Source organism: Cheilinus undulatus, linkage group 10, assembly GCF_018320785.1.
Source record: "Cheilinus undulatus linkage group 10, ASM1832078v1, whole genome shotgun sequence".
Taxonomy (NCBI): domain Eukaryota; kingdom Metazoa; phylum Chordata; class Actinopteri; order Labriformes; family Labridae; genus Cheilinus; species Cheilinus undulatus.
In genome coordinates, this window is record NC_054874.1 from 41,002,941 (window position 1) to 41,024,827 (window position 21,887).

At 39.2% G+C, this 21,887-nt stretch overlaps 1 protein-coding gene across 7 annotated transcripts in view; it reads right to left on the bottom strand.

Moving 5' to 3' along the window:
* The window catches only part of LOC121516101 (LIM and calponin homology domains-containing protein 1-like), a 152,319-nt gene that overhangs the window by 68,805 nt on the left and 61,627 nt on the right, over positions 1–21,887 (bottom strand). For 6 of the 7 annotated variants that reach the window (XM_041797197.1, XM_041797201.1, XM_041797200.1 and 3 more), the window contains exons 3-5: positions 18,969–19,039; positions 14,306–14,375; positions 243–349 (exon numbers count right to left, since the gene is read on the bottom strand). In XM_041797197.1, the coding sequence (XP_041653131.1) occupies positions 243–349; positions 14,306–14,375; positions 18,969–19,039 (248 nt within the window). Of the gene's footprint in view, positions 1–242; positions 350–3,549; positions 3,834–14,305; positions 14,376–18,968; positions 19,040–21,887 lie in introns of those variants that run through there. The other variant, XM_041797202.1, reaches the window with a different exon arrangement.

Genomic DNA, 21,887 nt, shown 5'->3' on the forward strand with positions numbered 1-21,887 from the left:
CAGTAAGACAAATAGTAAAATATATTTTTGATATTGATCCAAACAAGTAGAATAAATTAACCTAAAAAGTCTGTCTCTTATCTAGTATTTATACATCTTAATATGATTACTGCAATGTTAGACTTTTTTTTTTTACAACATATAAAACTGTCCTATTAAAGACTTGGGACTGAATGAAATTGACAAACAAACATAAAAACACAGCCACTGAGCAGAGAGAACACTAAAGCTTTGATTCTTACTTTGCAGTGGGGCGTGTCGATGTGTCCTGCAGGTCTCCAGGGTCAAACAGCTGAGAGCCTTTCAGTCCCAACTCCTCACAGCCTCGCAGAAACACACTGAGGTTGTCCTAGACACACACAGGTGCACACATTTCATCAGGATATATCGATGCTGGCAGAGACACAAGGCAAAGTGAGGTCAGGCTGTAAAAGTGCTGCTCAAGGTCTTAACTCAAACACAGCAAAGATACAACCACTTCTGACTTATTTTAAATCATACAGAACTGGAAATGCTACAGGAAAGGAGAAAAGTCTGGATCAGTAAACACCAACATACAAGGCAAGAATGAACTCAAAAAAACACCACAAAACACTCAGTAAGCAGTACTTTCCTAATCTTAAACCCTCAAAGAATGCATAATATTGGATTTTTGCTGGTAGTACATATGATGCTCTTTTAAGCTTACTGAGCTGATTCCTGATTTGCACATATTTTAACCCCCTGATATGAGGAGACCACTTTGTGTCTCCTGTGTATCCTTCTGCCTTCTACATTCAAAATATTAACACTGATTCAGCAAAGACAGAAAAACACAATTCAGCTACACCTGAGGCGTTTAAAATCATTCATTTTGGTAAAGATATAATCTCAACTTATTAATGAAAAATGGTATCAAGAATAAAGAGCTCTGATCTTCAGTCATATTTTCCATGGCAGGTCACACCTACTGATTCATACTCATTCACTCCACATTCACATGCTGATGACAGAGGTTGAAATGGAGAATTGGCCATCAATAATTTCATTCATATGCATGAATGCAAATTTACAAAACACTGAGGCAGCAGTAGGAACACACTGGGGTTAAGCATCTTGCCCAAGGAGGACACATTGACATGTGACTGAGCGCTGATATTTGCACATATTGATTGTGCGAAAGAGTTTTTTTTTTTTTTTTAATACAAAAGAAGAAATTACCCAGTATTTAAGGCCTATGACTGACATTTATCTTGCCATGGTACTGAAACAGATGTAATGAGGTTTGATTTTGACAATCTGATTTTAGTTGGAATGCTCACTATTATGTTAACCCTTCCTCCTACTGTATTACATCAATTTTAAACAAATTACTAATGATTTTATAGATGTTGGAAGGCTTGAATTATATTCACACAATTAATGTGACATCCTGTTTGTCTGTTAGGGCTAAACAATACTGCAAAAAGTGTCATTGTGATATCTTTGTTTTCTGTGGCAGATTTTTCAAAATGAAAAAGCACAGGAGATTATTCCACTTAAATGTAGTGGGCTTTCATAGACATAGGAGCTGACATTTAAAGCTGCATTCATAATTTATTAGTTTGGAAAGTCAATTTCAATGTTACAGTTTCATTAACAAAAACATGATATACAATAAAATTCTCCATATTGTGATAATTATATGACGTTTGATAAATTAATTAACAGTAAAGAATCAGCAGAAACCAATTTTTCTTAGTTATTTCAATAAAATCAGAAATTTGCAATGTGTTCATTCCAAATTCATACTAGGAAAACCACAAACTTGAGGTGTATTGTGCAACATAACAGCCTGTTACTGACAGAAATGAATATATGGGGTGAATAAATACACATTTTATCTAGAGCCTTTAATGACTAATACTTAGGATGTGCTAATATTAGTGATGTTCCTACATCTGTGTTTATATTAAAGCTAACCTAACAAGATGTCAGAGATCTCTGCTTTCTCAGTGAAGAGTCGGAATCCTTCCTCTGGCTCTTGAAGACGGGCAGATTTAAAAACATTCCAAAGACTATGTGAACTTTTAAATTAGAAGAAGTAAAGAATGAATCTCTTTTTCTTTTGTACTGTCCTTTCTATGATGAGTTTAGATCACTTCTGATGAATGAAATTTTTATCAATAATATTGAAATATTCAGGAGTAATGAGGATTAAAGGATGGAGTGGAGTATTACTCTACCAAACATCCACTTTTTGTGTGTTTTTGCATTAATAATGGTGTCTTTTAATTTGAGCTGGGCTCAAATAGGCCTACATGCATGTATATGCATGACACAATCATAAAATTCATCTATCCATCCATCCATTTTCTATATTGCTTATCTTGTTTTGGGGGGGGGGGGGCTATCCCAGTTGTCATTGGGCGAGAGGCAGGATACACCCTGGACTGGTCGCCAGTCAATCACAGGAATGACATATAGACAGATAACCAGGAACACTCACATTCACACCTACGGCCAATTTAGAGTCACCAATTAACCTGATGGGCATGTTTTTTGGTATTGTGCAGAAGCCGGAGAACCCGAACATGCAAACTCCACACAGAAAGGCCCTGACCAAGAAGTGAACCAGGGACCTTCTTGCTGTGAGGCAACAGCGCTAACCCCTGTGCTGCCGTGCAGCCCTCATAAAATTCAAACAATCGATTCATCAGTCATGTATAATTTTCCCATCCGATTAAAAGAAATAAGCTAGTCTGAAGTCAATCACATCCTGTAGAGAAAAATCCCACTCCAGCAGTAAAACAATTTTATACCTTAATGGTGAAAAGCTGGTTTGCAGAATGTGGCTAACGTTAGCAGTGCTACCAACAGCCTTTGACCCTCTGTGCAGATTAACGTCCACAGATAAATATCTTCACACAGTACTTCAGATTTATGGGACTATAACCTGACACAGCTTCTGGACAACTTTATTCCCCTTATATAAATCAAAATGCTGCTAAACCACGCTGTTCTTACAAGATGCCATTGTAGCTAAAGCAGTCAGCTATTGTTCCAATCAGATCAGAGAGCTTTGCTGAAGCAATGCAGAACAACTACAGGGGCTACTAGTGGTAGGCAGCTGCGTTACAGTTTAGACAGAGGGTTTGACTGATGAAAATGTTCATAATAAGTTCAACCAAAGTCATTCTGGTGCCATTTAGCTGGCTAATTGGATGCATCCTTAGCTAATACAATCCAGGGGCAGCAGTAGTCAAAAGCAGTCAATATTCCCATAAGCCCTGTAGAAAAATGTGTCTACGCCAAAGTAACAACACCTCCAATGGGGTTTTGCAAACACAGAACTCTTTACTTAACTAATTCAATTGCTGGTGAGGTCAGATCACCTTTTGTACATTTTTTTTAAGCACACATTTTTCCTAGTGGTTCTTTCAAAGCTTTTTTTGTATAAACACTCACACATGTTGTCCAGAGATGCAAAAGTAAATCTGCAAAAAGTTAAAATGGTCCAAACAACCTTTTTAATGCCTCAATAGCTACAATAAAAACATGCAAACACAAACAATATGAAAATCAGGATACCTGCTAGACCGAAACGTGACACCAGCAGGTTGTTATGGCCGGCTTTCTCGAATGTCTCCTCTTTGAGATTAACTTTCACTCTTCACCTTTTCCTTCCTTTAAGTGTCTCCTGTTTCCTTTTTCTCTCTGACACCTGCTTCCCTTAATTTTTCTTCTTTCTTGTCTTCTTCGCCTTCACTCTTTCCTCATCTTGGTCTTTTCTCTCTGCGGTTCTCTGAGACACTCTTTGTTGGATGCAACCTGAGCTGAGCGTTCCTCTCCTGTTCCCAGGTTCCCTCTCTTACTCTTTGTTTCTGTGTCTCTCTATGCTTCGAGGGCCACAGCTAAAGCCATTCCCCCTTTCTTTCTCTCTCTCTCTCTCTCTCTCTCTCTCTCTCTCCCCCTCCCTCCCTCTCAGGGTGTCAACATTTCCTCTCCACCCTGATTGTCCCGAGCACCCTCTCTTGGCTCTCACACAACAATACACAGTCCATGTATGTAAACATAAAACATGCACACTAAAGACAAATTACTGGAATACATATTCATCCTTTCAGCTGCTCAGATAAACATAACCAGGCTGTTATTTACATGTCCACACTAGCTGGTGTAGGAACACATGCGTGGCTGTAAACACACAAACACACACTACTTAGAAACACTTGTTCTCACGATCCTTTCCCATTTGTTACAAAACACCTCCTCTGAACCCACCCTGCAGCTTCCTGAGGTTTTGGGACAGGGCCATCTCTGAGCTCCTGGTGAGGGGACCCCACCCACCAACATACACATATACCAACACACAGAAGGCCATCACTTTGAAAGAGGACACAGTTATCTCCTCTTTTGACAGTTTAACACCAGGGGAGACACACCCACTGTGGGACCAACCAGGTCTCATTCACACACTGCTGAATAATGTCCTAATTAGCCTCTTATTAAAGGCTTTAAATCCAGTTGTTTTCAATTAATATTGGCATGGGTCTATCAAAGAATATTTCAAAGATTGAAGAAATGAGTGGTCACTTGGAACCAAGAAACTGACACCCTTATGGACCCTTATTGTTCACACACACCCATCATGTAAACACAGCCAAAGAAAACTCTTTGCTCAAGCACAAATACATAGATGTGCTTCTCCTCTTCTCTTATATTTCCCCTTTAAATGGCCTAATCATTTATCTGTCAAGTCTTTGACAGCTGATGATTTGGTAAAAAGGAATTAAAGTTAACTCTGAGTGTATGACCCTGACGTTTTTAGGGTGGGGTAGAATGAAAGTACTTCTAAACTTTACAAAATAAGTCCTGTTAAATTAATGCAAATAACAAAGCTAGGGCTGTTTTTATACATGTGGAGGTTTTTTGTTTAAAAGTGCCAGTGTGAGTTGTGAAATTATTTCTGCTAATTATACTACACTACTATATAACTTCTGCTGAAATATCAGGAGATCTTTTAAAAATCTCAGCAATGCACTCTGATTTCATGCCCGTATTTCATCCTGAGTTTATTCTATTCTGTTTTCATTTTTGGTGTTAATGTTCAGAAGTTTTGGGAAATAATTATGTTCATTACTGAAGGATGACTTTGTGGTTTTACTATTTTGGGTTTCATGAATTTCCCCATCTCTCATGAACACAAAATTTAGAAACACTTCACAATTTAATTAGTACTTTTAATCAATACTTTTAGGAGGTTTAGCTGTTAAATATGTTGGGAATAGATCAAGTTCCTCTTTTTTTCCTCTCCTTTGTCTTTGTAAATTGTTTTGGACTGGTTTTAATGTGGGAAATAAACAATGGGTTAAGCTGTGGGGGAATGTCTGACAGTCTTGAATGCACTATGCCAGCAGTGTGCGCGAAGCTGCGACTGTGTCACCTTTAAATGACGTCACAAGACTCGGTAGGGGGGGAACGCTGCCACTGTGAGAGTGAGAAGACACCAACTTGGACACTACAGCAAACCAAATCCCATGGACTTGAATGAAACTAGTTTTTGTTTTTGAATTAAATCCCAACCAAACTAAAACTGAACTTAAAGGAAGCTTGGGCTCGCCGATCAAGCAAAGCTTCTTGGGCGAACTAGGCCGGAAGCCCAGACAACAACGGTGTGCAGGTGAGCTAACCCAGCCTGTGTTCCATACCGAAAACCAGTCCTGTTTTCTTTCATCTCTTTTCTTTAGGCCCATCCACACGGAGACAAAAACGACATATTGGCGTTTCGTTTTGAAAGTTTTCCATAAAGACGGGATCTTTACAGGAATTATCCGCATAAGCATGGAACCACTGAAAAATGACTCAAAACCCTGTAGTGCATATGCCAAGTCTGTACGTGGCGCTGTGTTGCTGCCACGGAAATGCACCAAAAGAGAGAAGACGATCACAGAAAACTGACACATTAACTTTCTTCTAGTTGCTCTTCTGGTTGTTTTCCGTGTTGATTTAAGAACATGCATTTCGCAGTGGTGGTAAAGGAGCATCAGATTTTGCTGTAAAAGCCATAACAAACTCAGTAGCTTCCGTAGCATAAAAACAACCCTGTAACCCAGCATCGTTGTTTTGGCTAGACCTGCGCAGGCGTCTTAAGAAAGCTACGCTTTGTGTGACGTAATCGTTTCAAGAAAGATGCGGTTGGTCGTCCACACTGAGACGAAACCGTAGTCATTTACGGATTTGTGCACTCTGGATTTCAAAAACTCCCTGGTTACGGCCTCCCAAAACGCTGTTTCCATGTGGATGAAACACCGATACGACAAAAAACTTTTGCGTATACCTCTGAATTCATCTCTGTGTGGATGGGGCCTGAATACACTGGATGTTAGGGCATTAGAGTTTGGCACTGTTTATTTACCTGGGTTTAGCCTGTAACAAATGATAAGACTGCGCTTATGAGATTGAAACCATGTGGTTTACAGTCAAACTAAGTGTTTTCAAAGGTTGGGTATTCACGCACAACTGCTGTAATAAGTGACTCCTTTAGTTCAGTGCTAGCTACTGAAGTGCACGTGTTACTACCAAGGCATCAGAAAATTATGAGCCCAAAAATGTGAGTTATAACTTGATCTTTTTAGTGAAAGTGAACAAAACATCAGCCAACACTGCGTGTCACATGCATGTGTTTGGATGACATAAAAGATTTAGTGAAGGCAGAGAGGATGTCCAAGACAATGAACGTTCAGGGCACCCATGCATATCAAAAACTCCTGAAAACATTCAAGAAAGGGTACAAATCATTTAAAATGATCAGCGACTCAGTATAAGAATGATAGTAGAAATGGTCTGCACTGAGGAAGAGAAAGTTCTGCAATGTTTGCATGAAAATGCGAACATGACACAAATATGTGCCAAAGTTGTCACAAAACTTCTGACTCCTGATCCATAGGAGAACACAAGCAAATTTGTGGATACATTTTGGAACAAACTATAAGGAAACTCATTTTTTTAGAAGGACTGGTTACATTTAATGAAACTTAGATCTTCCTATGATCCTGAGACAAAACAGTCAGTGCACTGGAAAACACTATCATCACCAAAGATGAAGAAAACACAACAGAGCAAGTCAAAATTCAAGGCCATGTTGATTGTTTTCTTTGACATTAAGAGGAACATTTTAAAGGAGTGGGATCCAGAGGGGTGAATCAACACTATTAAAACAGGCTCTAGAAAAACTGTGGGGGAAAAAAATTTGATCTAGCACTGTGTGGGTTTTCAGTTTGCCTAAGATCAAATCTGAACTCAAAGAAACATGTTTTGAGTCTGTGTCAGAAGTTAAGAAAATAATTAGTATAAGATTTAAGGCTAATATGCATTTCTCAGCTATATCTAGAGCATGTAGAGCAATCTTTACACCTGTGTTAAAGGAAATAGTAGGAAGACAGACTCATAGTTCTACTCGATTAAACAAAATGTCAGAAAAAAAAGGAGCTACTTAAAAGTTGCAACCAGGAGATGAATTTAAATCTGTTAATGTTAACAACAACAATTTAAGCTACCGTAGAGAAGCCTCGGTACTACCATATTATCAAACAAATTCTTTATTTCCAATTAGAGAGAGTATCACACAGTCTAGAATTACAAACACTAAAACAAATGACTAATAAACAGAAGATTAAACAGGCTCATTCAAGAGCAACTTGCGTAATGGCAAACCGGATAAATTTACTGAGTGTTAGGGGAGTGTGTGGTGGCTGTGAGAGTGTGTGTGTCTTAAGAAGTGAACATAACTTTGTGGTGGTTTGCAGGTCACTGCCACAGGAAACTGGGCGTCAGCCGCAAAGAAGTGAGTGACAGCTGAATGTGTTTGTAGACAGATTGAGAGTAGGAGGGCGACTCAAACACAGAGCCCATGTCCACCCTGTCAAAGAAATTACAGTTGTAATAAAACTGGGCACCAGGTGTGTAAATGCAGATTTAGGTGAAGTGTTGCATTACAGCAAAAGCAGAAAACATCACTACATGACTAAGAGCTTTAAGTAGCATTTACAATTAAATCAAAATAAACTGCAGGAGTAGAATTAAAAGATAAATTAGGATAAGTAGTTGACAAAAGTGTCTAAAATCCTTAGGCAGGACAGACAACAAGCTCTGTTATGATGCTGGTAAGTATCAGTGTCGTGTACATGTGTAGAAGTGCATGAGAAAAAAAGCTTTGGGGTTCCTGTGAACACGACCCTCATTGTCATGAATATCTGACTGCTACGATTAGATTAAACCACCAGAGTTTCTCAAGGAAGAGGTTCAGAATTCACACCCTGATATTTGTCCTTGACAGAATCCAGAGGAAAGCTGAAGAATGGTAAAATTAACCACTGATTTGTGTCTCAACCACAAAGGTGTCTGATTCTTTCTCAGTGCAGAGGAAAAAAAGAAAATAACAACAACATCCACTAGGCTGAGGTGTGAAGTCGACAATAGTGCACCATGCAGATGGGCAACATTTAGAAGCAGAACACATACGGCTTCTTGTTTGCATCATGCAGCTTTAACTTGCATTTGTAGATGCCATGGCAAACTGTTTTGACCGATTGTGATTTACGGAAGTGTTCCTGAGGCCATGCAGTAATTTTCAGTACAAAATCATGCCTGTTGTTTTTTTTTTTACGCAGTACCGCCTGAGGGCCCGAAGAACACAAGCATCCATTACTGACCTTCTGCCATGTTCCTTGTGCAAAGAGATTGCTCCAGATTCTCTGAATCTTTTGATGATAGTATGTATTATAGATAAGTGGTTCACCAAATTTGTTTTTCAGGCCTGACACTGATTCTGTTTATTAGTAGTTCATGAAACCAATAACCAATATTTATAATCAATATGCAAACTTTACTTAAAGTAAAGTAAAATTGCATGATTAAAACAGTAAAGGAAAATCAACAAATTATCCTAGCCCTATCAACATAAGAAATGGCACACAGCAACACAGTAGAAGCAGGAAAACAGGAAATGATGCCATATGCTCACTGTGCCAGTGGTGCCCAGGTTCACATGTTCATTGGCTAGGACACATGTTACGGAGAAGATGACAAACTGCAGTGGGACTGTAGTAATGCACCTTTTAATTCATTAACTTTATCGTCAGTAAAATAAAATGAGGATACCAATAATTTTCCAAATGCCATATATCGACCTCAATAATCGGTCAGGCTGATAATCAGATGAACTCTTCTGTACATGGTGGGATATTCAAAGTGTTGAGGAACATTTTTCTGAAATCGGCTCACAATTTTTAGATGCAGATTTTAGCATATTTGCGAACTTCTGCCGATATTTACTTTTGAGAGACTCTACTTCTCTAAAATGTTCCTTTTTATACCCACTCATGTTATTGGCTTTTTGCCAGTTAACCTAATAAGTGTTTTTCATTTGTACCACTTACTTTTCCAGCCTTTTGTTAAGCCGTCCTTACTTTTTTAAGAGGTTGCTGCCATCAAATTCAAAATGAGTGAACATCTTTCATGAAATTGTGAAATGTCTCATATGATATGTTCTTCATGCTCAACTGCAAATAAAATATGAGTTTGTGGGTTTTTTGTGGATTTGACAACTATTTTAATGACATTTAAAACACTATTTCAGCCAACTTTAGCAATCTGCAGTTATCTATATGTGTGTGTTAACAATAAATTACTGTATAAAAGAATTGAAAATTTAGCAGATTTTTATTTTCATTTGTTTCCCAACGTAATTTCCTTTTTATATTCATGTAAGATTAATAAAGGAAAACCCCTTCCTACATTATTCAGCATTATTCTAATGCTCTCAATGCACAAAACTATCTCAAGATTCAAATGAAGCATACAACTGCTTCAAAGAATATAAAAACAGATAATCAAAAAGCTGGAATTACAGGGTTTTACATAAGTGTCTCAACTTTGCTTTTTAACATTTGCGTCACTGAAAAGTCATGCAAATGCCTGTTACCTTGAACTTGAACAACAACACATTTTCTTTACATGTGAATTACTACCATTCAACTTGCATGTCGATCATTACTACAAGTTTGTTTACACACTGTAAAACATGAGCATACCAGGCGACCCAGAGACGGCTGAGAACAGAGCACGCAACAACCAACCTGTTCAGACGAACACTGAGCCATACAGGCTGAGCTGCCAAAGCACTGAGGTAGCTGCTCTAATTGCAAAACATCCATAGCTCCTCAGAGACTCATTTTCCCATTAGCCCCCAAACAGGAAGAGGAAGGGGGAGTAGCCTGTGTTTTATTACGATGGGGCTGATAACAGCAGAGCCCTTGTTTATGTGTTTCTCACCTCTGTAATCACAGTCAAGTATGAAAAATCCCTGCAAAGCAACAAGAAGCTCAAAACACAGTGTTATGAAACTTCTAAAGTTCAGAGGGTCAAATTATTTAGTCTGGAATAAAACCAGCTGGTATGATTGGTCGTTTACCCTTTAAATGAGGTGTTAAAAACTAGAACAATTGTGTAATCTTTGTAATATAATTGTTGTAAAAATCACAGCACACACTGGCTTAGTGGTATTCAATTGGATCAATACCAGATTCACCTTCTACATAAATGGATAAAGCAATAATAAAATATTTTAAAGGTTAAATGCAAAACTTCCCTAAGTGATTTTGATAGATTTCTCATATTAAGATTTAATATCTTAATACTCCATTCTTACAGGTCAAATCAAACTTCAAAATCTGTTTTCTTAATGGTACAAAAATTCAGCCCTGCTCTGATGGATCTCACAGGCCTAAAAAAATATGTTAAGCACAAAAAGATCAAGACTGACTCGTTGCAAAGTTAGACTGATTAGTGTCACTTAGGTAAATGACTAACATGGCACAGTACTACCAGATAAAACAAGAAAGAAATGCAAACACCAAACCAGCAAAAAAGAAAACAGCAGATCACTTAGTGAACTGAAAAGGGGTTAGCACAGAAGCTCTTTGTTTTGAGAGCTCCACCAGCACACTCAACTGTTCTTCTACCACTGATTGTATGGAGGAAGAAAGGGGCTTGTAAAAATGTGACTGAAATTATCCACCACTTGTAAATGCCAGAGAAGGCTCTTTGGCAGCCATTAGTGACGCCTTTAGATAAGAGAAGCCATTCTAGTCTGACTCTGACTTCCTGCTCTGTTCTGTTGAGCTCAAAACCAAATAATACCCCTCTCCGCTTACATATGTATATTTTTCTTTCGTACAAACTTGAGAGCTTCTGACCTTATCACCTATGCCCCCCTTGAAGAACATCACCACCTCCTTTTTACCAAGAGTTGTTGGAAAAGGTTTAAAAAGTGACAGCATCCAATCTGAATATACCTTAATTAGTGCAATTAATCAAATAAAGTATCGGTTTATTGAGTATAATTTTTGTTCATCTTGATGTGCTTGATTACTGATATACAAGACCATACACAGCCAAATATTCTTATCATAATTTTTCCCATTAGAATTTTAAGACAATCAACTTATCATCCACAATGGTTTGATTTAAACAGTCTAAATGAAAGCAGTTATAAATAAAATACAGAATAAGTTTTAAAGAAGAAGGCAGTAAAAGAGCATTTATCAGAGCTCCATTGCTATCAATTTTCAGAGTTTCTCTGTTTACATATTGAGCCTGGTCGTGAAAGAGTATTTCTTCTAGATTCAGGTCTTAAAGTTGTCATGAAAGGACTTTACTGTAGTGCGCTGTACCCTTCTGAAAAGCATCTGTGTTCATGTCTACTGAAACTCACAGGCTGCAATTCAAGGCAGGATGAGGAGGTGGAGGCAAGATCCTAAAACAAAACCAGCTGCACAATAGACATGATTTGGGTTTTAAAGGACATTTTCAGATTATCGGTCTCCCTGTCACACTACAGAGTAACTGAGCCAGTGTAACACATGGTGGCTGATCAGAACCTTGCCTGAGAGAACTGAAATGGAGATGTTTGAGCTACATGTTCCTATATCAAACCCCAGACAATACAGCAAGGCTGCTAAAACTACATACAGAGTCTATCTGTGGCGAGCCTTCCAATCAGGAATGAAGTTTTAAGGAAAGGCTACTGCCAGTGCTGCCTCAATCTGAGCCAAACTTTGTGCAACCAGTAAGTTGGGCTCTGAATGTTGTGATAAAGTGCCTGCTCTAAAGTAAGAACTAAAAAATTATTTTTCAGTGGCATTCCATGGATGCACTCAAACTAGCTAGTTAGCCTACCCTATGCCGTGCTGAAGCAAGCTTGTATCCCCTCTCCCCCGTCCCCTGCTGGCCTGATACTCACATTGCTCAAACCCAGCTGGGCCTGAACATAGATTTGTCAACATGTTATTCATATGACATGCATAGTCTCACAGAAACAGCACAATGGAGAAATGAACAAACAACATGCCTGCAACCTGACATGCCAGATAGATTGTTTCAGATATCCATAGCATGGATATATTTCACATTCATTTGGGAAACCTCCCATATTAGGTATTTGGGAAAGGCAAGACTTTTCAAAAATGTCTCATAGAAGACAAGATGAATGTTCTGTCAATTCATGACAGTGAGAGTGACAAGACAAAATAAGGTAGTAGGCACTTGCAGCTCCAGTGCTAACCAGAGCTGTATGGGCTAGTGCTGCTAAAGTTTATGAATGGGAGAGCCTATCAAGGCTAAAATGTATTTAATAAGCCTAATCCCAGCTAATCATCCACCAGCAGCCACTGTATATACAGACTCACCCAACAACAACCGAATTGGAAGGTTATGCCTGATGATGGAGTCTGGCAAATCCATCTGCTTTGGAGGGTGGCATGACTGCATCTTGTCTCACTTTTTTGTACAGCGGTCCTGATTACACATCACATTACACATGATGTGTAATTATACACCCATGCTTGTATGCATGCAGAGGTAATCACACCAGAGCTGGAGATGGGGTGTGAATAGAATCAAGCTTGACATATGTTGACACATGTGTCGCTCAGTAGCCAAGGTCAAGCTCAATGGTATTTCTTTTATCCTGGCCTTTTCCCCTTTGGTAATACGCCTGGAGATAGCCGGGCCCGTGCGACACCCACAGTAAGACCAGGGGCTTGTGACTACCCTACCACCTGCCTGGAGGGTATTCTAGGCCATGGTTACTCACTACATCCACCCCTTATTGTGCCCTCATAGTAGGGGTGAGGGAAAAAAAAAACAATACAGCATAGTATCGCGATATTTTGCGCGACCATATATCATACCGTATCTTCTGCCAAGTTTTTTTTTTTTTTTTTTCCCAAATTAATTGCTAATATGAACTTAAGTCTATGTTACTGGATAAATAGCATTAGTTGCTTTTCTGCCCACTTGATGATGCTGTTGCGCCCTTTCTCTAGTAAGGTAGGCAGAGGTGATGGTCAGACAGCAGGAGATAGTTAGTACAACCAATATGGCGGCACCAGGGAAAGGACATTAGGATGCAAGCAGGGCACAAACAACATGGACATGACACATGAGGTTTGCAAGGAGTGCCACATGAAAATAAAAAAAAACAGCGGTAATGCAATAAAACTGAAGGCAAGGCTAATAATGCTAAATCCGCTAAACAGTCGAAAAACGGTTTAGAAAGCAATATATATCGTAATATATGGTATCCCAATACTCTGTGTATTGCAAAATGTTTAAAATCCCAATAATACTGAATCATGGCATAAGTACCGTGATAATATTGTATCGTGGGGCCACTAGTGATTCCCATCTCATAGTGTGGATTTTGCTATTTTTTCAATAGACTATTTTCCCATGCCCTTGGTAATATGCAAAGACATCCAGAACATGACCCGGGTTTTCTCAACCCTCCTTCCTGCCCGATGGTGCCCTCAGACAGCTTGCTCGACACATCTACGCCTTACTTTAGCCTAATTTTTGGCCTAAACATGCCTAAAAGTTCTGCACAGTACTGTATGATGAAGCCAGCTTTACTGTATTCTATCAATGAACAAGCAGATTGACAAGGAAGCTGGCCTGCAGAAATTTAATCATGTAGCGATTACACAGTACAAATTTTATGTTATCATATGCCATGTCAAGTATGAAGTACAGCACTGTAATTGAAATAACTGTCGGAAAGAAGGTTTTGACATCAGATAGAATCTGTGTTGAGCATCCCTAGAGAGGAAAACAGAAGGGGGTAAAGGAAAATGTACAGAGAAGGAAAGCAGGCATACAAAAAGTGACAGAGACAGAAGACAGCAAGAGAAAGTATAGGAAAAAGATCCAAGAAAAAAATGACGATTGCCTCTGGTGGAAATTGCTGTAAAATTATTCAAACAAGGAGTGAGGGCAAAGGACTTACCAGGCCAGCAATAGGTGTTGGAAGTCTGTTAATTTTCTTCACAAGGCCTGGTTTAATAGAGCTCAGCAACCTACCAAAAGACACAGAGGAAAGACAGCATGACAAACTAAATCCTACAAAAACAATAGAGGGTTCATCCCTGAAACCTCGCCTTTATGACAAGCTGAGATAAATATTTCATAAGACAAAACCCAGCAGAGTAAACTACCTGGAGGCAGAAGAGATCAAGCGTGTGTGAAACTGTGTGTCTCCTCTGAGAAAGAGGGGGACAACAAGGGGTAGAGGCACATTTCTGAGAGTCCCAAAGTGAAGTCTGAAAGGTTTATGATAAGACAGATCCTAAATCAGAGTTGAGAATCAGAGCTTTCCCTTTCCAACCCACTGGGAGCTGTTAACTGGTTCCAGTACATTTCATACCAGTGAACTACACATGTGAAGAGGTTAAGCGTCTGCTGTCTTTCCTTATGCACACATACAGAGACACAGTTACAGAATTCTCCTCCACCTGGAAAGACTCATCAGTCATGAACAAGCATGGGTTTCCTATGTTTGTGTGTGTGTCTCTCTCTCAGTCTCCTGTTTCATCTTTTGTGAGTGTTTTCATCAGAGGAAACACTGTAATGATTCTGCCCCGTAACGGGAAAACCCAGCCTTGAGCAGTATAACAGTATTAAATATCAGCAGTCCTGTTATGTTGATGGCATTCCAACAGGTATTTTGCAATGAAATGCTGTAACTTAACCTTTTTAGCTCTCTCCCTACATCTGTTTGGTCTGCTGGAACTTCTGTTTGAGATTTCCTGCTGTACTGTATGTTTCCTAGAATAACTTTCAACAACCCCAAGAGAAGAATGCTCTCAGTGCTGCATACAATCTGTGTAGGTGGGACAGTGAGCGATGGGTACAGTGAAGATTTCCACTCTTGAAAAAGTGCCTGGAATGGGAAAAATGTTGCAGTCTGATTATTTTGACTTGAACATGGTTATCTCTCCAATCTTTGTTTACTCCAATGATTTTTTGTTGAATAATCTGCCAACAATCCCATTGTGCCAATGATTGAAATCATTACAACATGTTATCAGATTTTTTGCCAGTGTTTTGCAGGAAGATGTGGTCCATTTGTGTCCCCTCGAGACTTCTGCGGTTCAAGCTTGTTTTAACATCAAGAGGAAGTTGGATAAATTACAAAAAGGGGAGTGCTTTCCAGGATTTTAAACACAGACACAATAAAAAACAAAGAAAAAAAGCAACAGAAATACATCATCCTAATGAGTATGTACAGGGACAGCATGTTTCCTCAAGCTTTGTGTATCAGGGGAAAAAGGAAGAGTGGTGGAGAGAGTTTCGCTCAGGAAATTATTGGGAAAAGCAGCTTGAGCCCACAAAGTTCATTTAAAAAATAAGTTTGTAAATATAAAGTTTAATGAGCAGCAGAGCTGAGTATGAGTGCTACGCCCATGAAAAACAGCCACATCTTTTCTGCCAATGCCAAACAACTTAGTCTGCTGTTGACTCCTGTTTGGTGAATTGGATGATTAAAGTCTGAAAAAATATTACATATTGGCAATTTAACAACTTATTAATTTAGCAAACAGGAGCCTCAATAGCGTGTGGAAGAACCATACACTGCCACAACAGCCTGGCACCTCCTCCTCATTCTGCTCATCCACTCTGGTTGTGTTGGTCACCCTGGCATGAACAGCACATCCAAGCTCATCCCACAAGTGTTCAATGGGGTTGAGGTCAGGACTGCTGGCAGGCCATTCCATCCTCTCTACTCCCAAATTCTGGAGATGGTCTCTGTTAACCTGCTCTGTGGGGGCGAGCGTTGTCATCTTGGAGGACAGGGTTCGGTCTCAGACCGTTGAGATATGGGATTGCCACTGGTTGCAGAATGTTATCTCGAGATCTCTGCATTGAGATATCCACCAATGATGATAAGCTTCGATTTTCCAGTGAGGAAGATGCCACCCCACACCATCATTTTGCCTCCACTAGAAGATGTTACGCTACCAGTGCAGCAATCAGCATAGCGTTGTCTGCGTCTTCACCATACTTTGACCCTACTATCCAACTGCCAAAGTGCCAATCAGGCACCTGATTGTCAGCACCTGGGGGTATCAGAAGCTCTAAACAAGAGTCAAAAGAAAAATAAGCTGTTTGGCATTTGCAGAGAAGTTCTGACCAATTTTCCATGGGTGCAACTTACATACTCAGCTCTACTGCTCACCCTGCAAATGCATGTCCCTTACAGATGTGAAACCATGTATAAGGGAATTTAATGGGCTTTCCACTAGTGTAAGATTTTTTGCCAAGAAGCATTGTTGCAACAAAGAAATATTCTCCCAAACACAAACATATTTACTTTTTGTGCTAAGTTTACATAGGCCTTAAAGGGATACTTCAACATTTTGGCAAATTCATCCATTGCCATAATTCCTATAGTCTTAGTAATAGGTTCGTTACCTTCAGTTGTCGGTGCAAGCTGTTTTTAGATCGCCGCTGCCAAGTTCGGACCTGCTGTGCCAACTCAATGTAAGCAGACAGTATTCTGGCTTTCCCTCATCAAACTCATCAAATACACAATCCAACAACTCCAAAACGCTCTCGTGGACAAGTTGTGACCTGTACATTCACCACGCTATGAAATAATCATGGAACATTATGAGACGGAGATGTTTTAAAGCTAAATGCAAAGCCAGAACTACACTCCAGACATGGCTGCTTCACTGTGTCACTCCGCCCAGTGCATAGCAGGTCTGAATTCGGCAGTGGCTAAAAATAGCTTGCACTGACAACTAAAGGTAACGAACCTATTACTAAGATTATAGGAATTATGGCAATGGACGAATTTGCCAAAATGTTGAAGTATCCCTTTAAATACCAGTAAAATATATAAGTGTACTATCAGATAGGTGGTTACCCAGGGTGCCACACATTCAAGGAGCCCACTGCAATCCTTAACATTTTGAATGAAGCCCCACACATAAAATAACCTGACTGTCTAGTTCCCGGCTCCTCTCTCAGTTTTCTTGACTTAGCCTCTCTGTGCACTGAGGACACTTGGTGCAGTTTAAAAAAAGGGATGGGGGCTGGAGGCATTTGAAGATCACTAACATCTACTATCTAACATATATAAAATCAGCAGAGGACAAAGCCCACTGTCCCCCAAATTATTGAGTTCCTTATATATTAATAATACCAGTTGGTGATGGGGTCATACATGATAACACATTGATTTAACTAAAGTAACACTTTAGTGTAGTCTTTTAGATCAGCAACATCAACTAAATCAAAGAATATTACTTAAATGCCTTGAGTTTCAGACAACAGTCTAAAACTCTGGGATACAACATTGCCTCCATTCCTGTAGAAAAATTACACCCTTATTTCCAGAGAGGGACTTGAGTGTGTCTAGATGCCCCATCATATTCCAGGAATTCCAAACCCAGTGGGAGCTCTGTTAAATTGGATGTGATGTCTGTATTCACAATAAAGACAGTGTAAACACTGGACTTAGTGTAAGTGAACTTGGCACTGAGGAATGTGGAAAAGAGAAAGAGAAAGTGTCTGTTTGTGTTTTCAGTCTCTTTCAGCACTTCAGCTCATTATGAGTCGGCAGACCAGGGTTCAAGTGTCACACTGGAGGACGATTAAACAGAATGAGACAGTCTCTCTGATCACTGGACCACAGAGCTACAAACATAAGTGCACTTGGGTAAAAAAACAGCTTACTAATGATCTAAACCTAACTTGTAATATATTCAGATATTCTATATGAACAAAATGTGTTATAAATTGTTAGGATGTAGTAATTCTGGAAAGGCATGTTTGTGTTAAGTTGAATAGTTATTAATTCTGTTTCAGAAAGTTGTGCTACCTTATTCCACTTTTTTTGTGAACTGACTGGAAATCATTGTATTTCTGCTCTTAAAACAGGAGCTATATTGCAGTAATTGTATATTGTTGTGGCATGTAATTTCACCTTTAGGCCTTGAATAGATATTTCAATTAAAAAAGAATAAAAAGAACCAATATTCAACAGTAACTTTCACCAAGTCTTGATAGCATGTGAGAGTGTGACATAGTGTAGCATCGCACGCTAGCTGTCCGCACTGCATCTGATGAATACTTAATGTTTTTCTGTGAATTTCAGTTTTTCTCTCGTAAAAAATCTGACATTTGGCTCTTTGATTTTGGATGTGGACAAACAGAAGCATGGTGCTTTGTGTGCTGAGTTGTGTGCCTAATAATTTTGCCTCAGAAGTAAAATCACAAGATTTCAAACACAGAAATGGAAAATATTAATGCACAACTATCTAAAGAAAATCAAGGACAAAGTCCTGTCCAACACTCCTGATTCCTTGTCAGCTACCACCCCTGCTCAACGAGAGCAACAGAAAGGAAAATAGGAACAAGGTGCGACACTGCAACGCTTACATGCTGTCAGGATATAACAATAGGAATTAATGTAACAGACCGATTTTGTCGCTGAGGCCTGCTCCTGTTGCATGTAGTTAGGACACGCGGTCAGACAACAATAGCAAAGATTTCTTTTCTTAAGGAAATGAGAAAGAGATACAAAGAAAACAAGAACAAAGAATGAGCCAGAGAAAAATCTAATTATTCATACTAGATAGGGATAAAAACTAGTTTAAACTTACTCGCATAGGAGTATCCCGTTCTCCAAACCTCCTCTGAAGTCCTTGTCACCAAAGCATCTTCCTGTCACAGCCTGCAGAGAGAGCAAAAGCAGTGAGTAAGCAAAATGTGATAAGGCTGCTCAAGACCAAAAAACAGACATTGAAAAATCAGGTCAGTCTTGAATCTGCAGTCTAGACACATAAGGTCCACTTGGAATCCAAGAAACAAGCCCAACCACCTTTATCAACACTCCCTTCACGTCTTTGCTTCACAGGAAATCCCTGGAATGGCACGGAGCGGTGCACAAAGAGCTGCCGGGCGTATATCAAGTCCCTCTCTGGTTAACAGCACTAAACACTAACGAGCTTGACATAAGCTGCAATCATCCTGACCAAATGGCTCTGGCAGGCTAATATGTTGTGACAGGGGATTTATTGGGTAATAGTTACTCAGACCCTCTGAGGAGGAGAAGCTGCCTCGTTGCATGAATCTGCATGACTACCGTGCATCATCTGGCATGCATGCTATTCTTAAATACATGTAAATACTTCTTATTTGTTGCATGACACTTAAAACAGCCTGGGGCTGCTCACCTGTATGTGTTCCAAAAAAAAAAAAAGGTTTCAATCATTTGCAGGAAAGTTTATGAATCAAATGAATTCAGATAGCATTTTTCTACTCATGCTCGGCTGAATTTTGACCCGTCACCTTTAATTTTCTGAGTAAAAAGGATACCTTATAAACAAATATAAAATTCCAAATGAGCAAACACAAACCGTTTGAGAGTAAACAGTAAAATAAATCATTCCCACTCAAGAGTATCTCCTGTTTCAATCTGTTTTTTTTATTTTAAGGACCGGGCCTTACTAAATTCCATTGTTCTCACAAACACTGCCAGGTTTTTGGCCATAAATAGGGGGACCCCTTTGACTGCTGGAAGGGAAGCCAAAATACTTACAAGATTAAATTTCTTGAGGGTGTCTTTCACATTTATTTGCACAGCTGTGGAAAAAAAAGTGTGGAAATGTAGGGTGTCTGGCCCGGGTGTGTGTTTGTGTCAGCTTCTTGGCTCGTCTGGGAGCCTGGATGTGATACAAAAGAAGTGGACTGCTGTATGTCGGCGTAAGACAACAGTAGGCCTCATTTCTGCTGCTCTGGGGGGGAGGGGGGCAGTGAGACGTCGGGTTTGGGAGTTAGACTGAGAGGCTGATAAAGATAGACCAACAGAGAAAGAAAGTAGCAGACTTCTCTTGTACTGTGACACTTAGCTATTCACTGCCACTATTCATCGCTGCAGCAGGACTGTGACAGGACTAAGCTGAGCCTGGTGTTTATTGCACCATAAGTAACAATAGCAGCCAAAAAAATCTGCATACTATCAACACATTTTGTCCACAACACATTTTCTGTCTTTAATGCTAATAGAACTGCTCAAGAGTAAGATGAACTAGTTCAACATCCAAATGAACAAAATCTGCCCAGCAACAGCTTTGGCATCTCTAAGTCTATAGTGCCACTATTACACTTTGTAAAAGTACCTTTGTTTGCAAACAATGAAACACTTTTATTATTTGGAAAATATTTGGTTATTTTAACAGCGGTACTGTAAGAATTTCAGTTTTTAGTTACCTAATATAATTTGTATGTTTTAAGCTGAGAAATACACACTTGAAAACTATCATTATTCCCTGCATTTTCCTTAACAACCAAGCAAGTAGACTCATGATACCATTTATCATATCGCAAAGTGCAATATTGTCCAACATGATGCAATCGTATGTAATTACCAACTCCTGCAGCACTAGCTTTTATGAACCACCAGGGCAATTTTAGTCACGAAAAACATATCTAACCTTATAAAATTAAGCTTCAAAATCATTGAAAAAATGAGGCAGTAAAACCTGCTCTAGGATGGTGTGGGTGTTGGTTGAATGAGCTTTCGCCACACCCTCTCATGAGAAATACTTTCCTCTCTAAATCTGAATTTACTATTTTCTGGTACAATTGTCTCTGTTATGACACTCTTAATGCCCTGCAGGCCCTTGGGCTGATAGGTTTTGGAAATTTACCTCACACTGAACATGAACACAGCATGTAACTGGCTGTTAACTTTGAATAAAGACAGTAACATCAGCTAACATCAGGCTGTACTGAGATGAACTGCTCAGTGATTTTATATCATTGTAGTGTTAGGGAGGTGGAGTTATTCCCCATAAGGACCGGTGGTGTCATAGGCTCAAGCCAGGAAAGAGGTGAACTACTTTCTAATGGTCTAAATCAAAAATTCAGTCACACATAGAGCTCAGTCTTTTTACATGTTTACAGCAACTTTATTCCAAAATATCTAGTGTGTTAATGCTGGATTTCACTTCAACTGATCTATAGGCTAACAGAACTGGAGTATTCTCCAAGTGCAACAAGCCTGTTAACACAGACAGCCTAATGTTACTAAAGAACATGTCCTTGGTTAACACAAATATCCTGTTTTCTTGACTGGGCATCAGGCTAAAGTTGGCCAGACAAACCTCTTTGGCCCTGCAGCCAATTGAATCCCATTGACTTAATCAATGAGATTCACTAAAGATCTGCGTTAAAGACATGTACAATGAGAACCAGAAAGTTCTACCTTTTCTATACAAATGACAAAACTTATAGATAACACCATTGGGAGTAATGCCGCATGATGTAATAATTCATAATTCCAATTTTACTGGACAATATTGTAATCTGCAATGACAAAATATTATATCGATATAAACTTAAAGGCCTTTCTGCCAGAATTTCAACACCTTTCAAAATCTACATAAAACAAAAATAACTGCAGGGATTTGGGGATTATGTAACTGAATAAACTGGATTAGATAAATTGTGCAGCACTAACTATGCAGTTTTTTTTTAGTATCTTTTGAAATAAATCTTCAAGCTCTAAAATTACAATT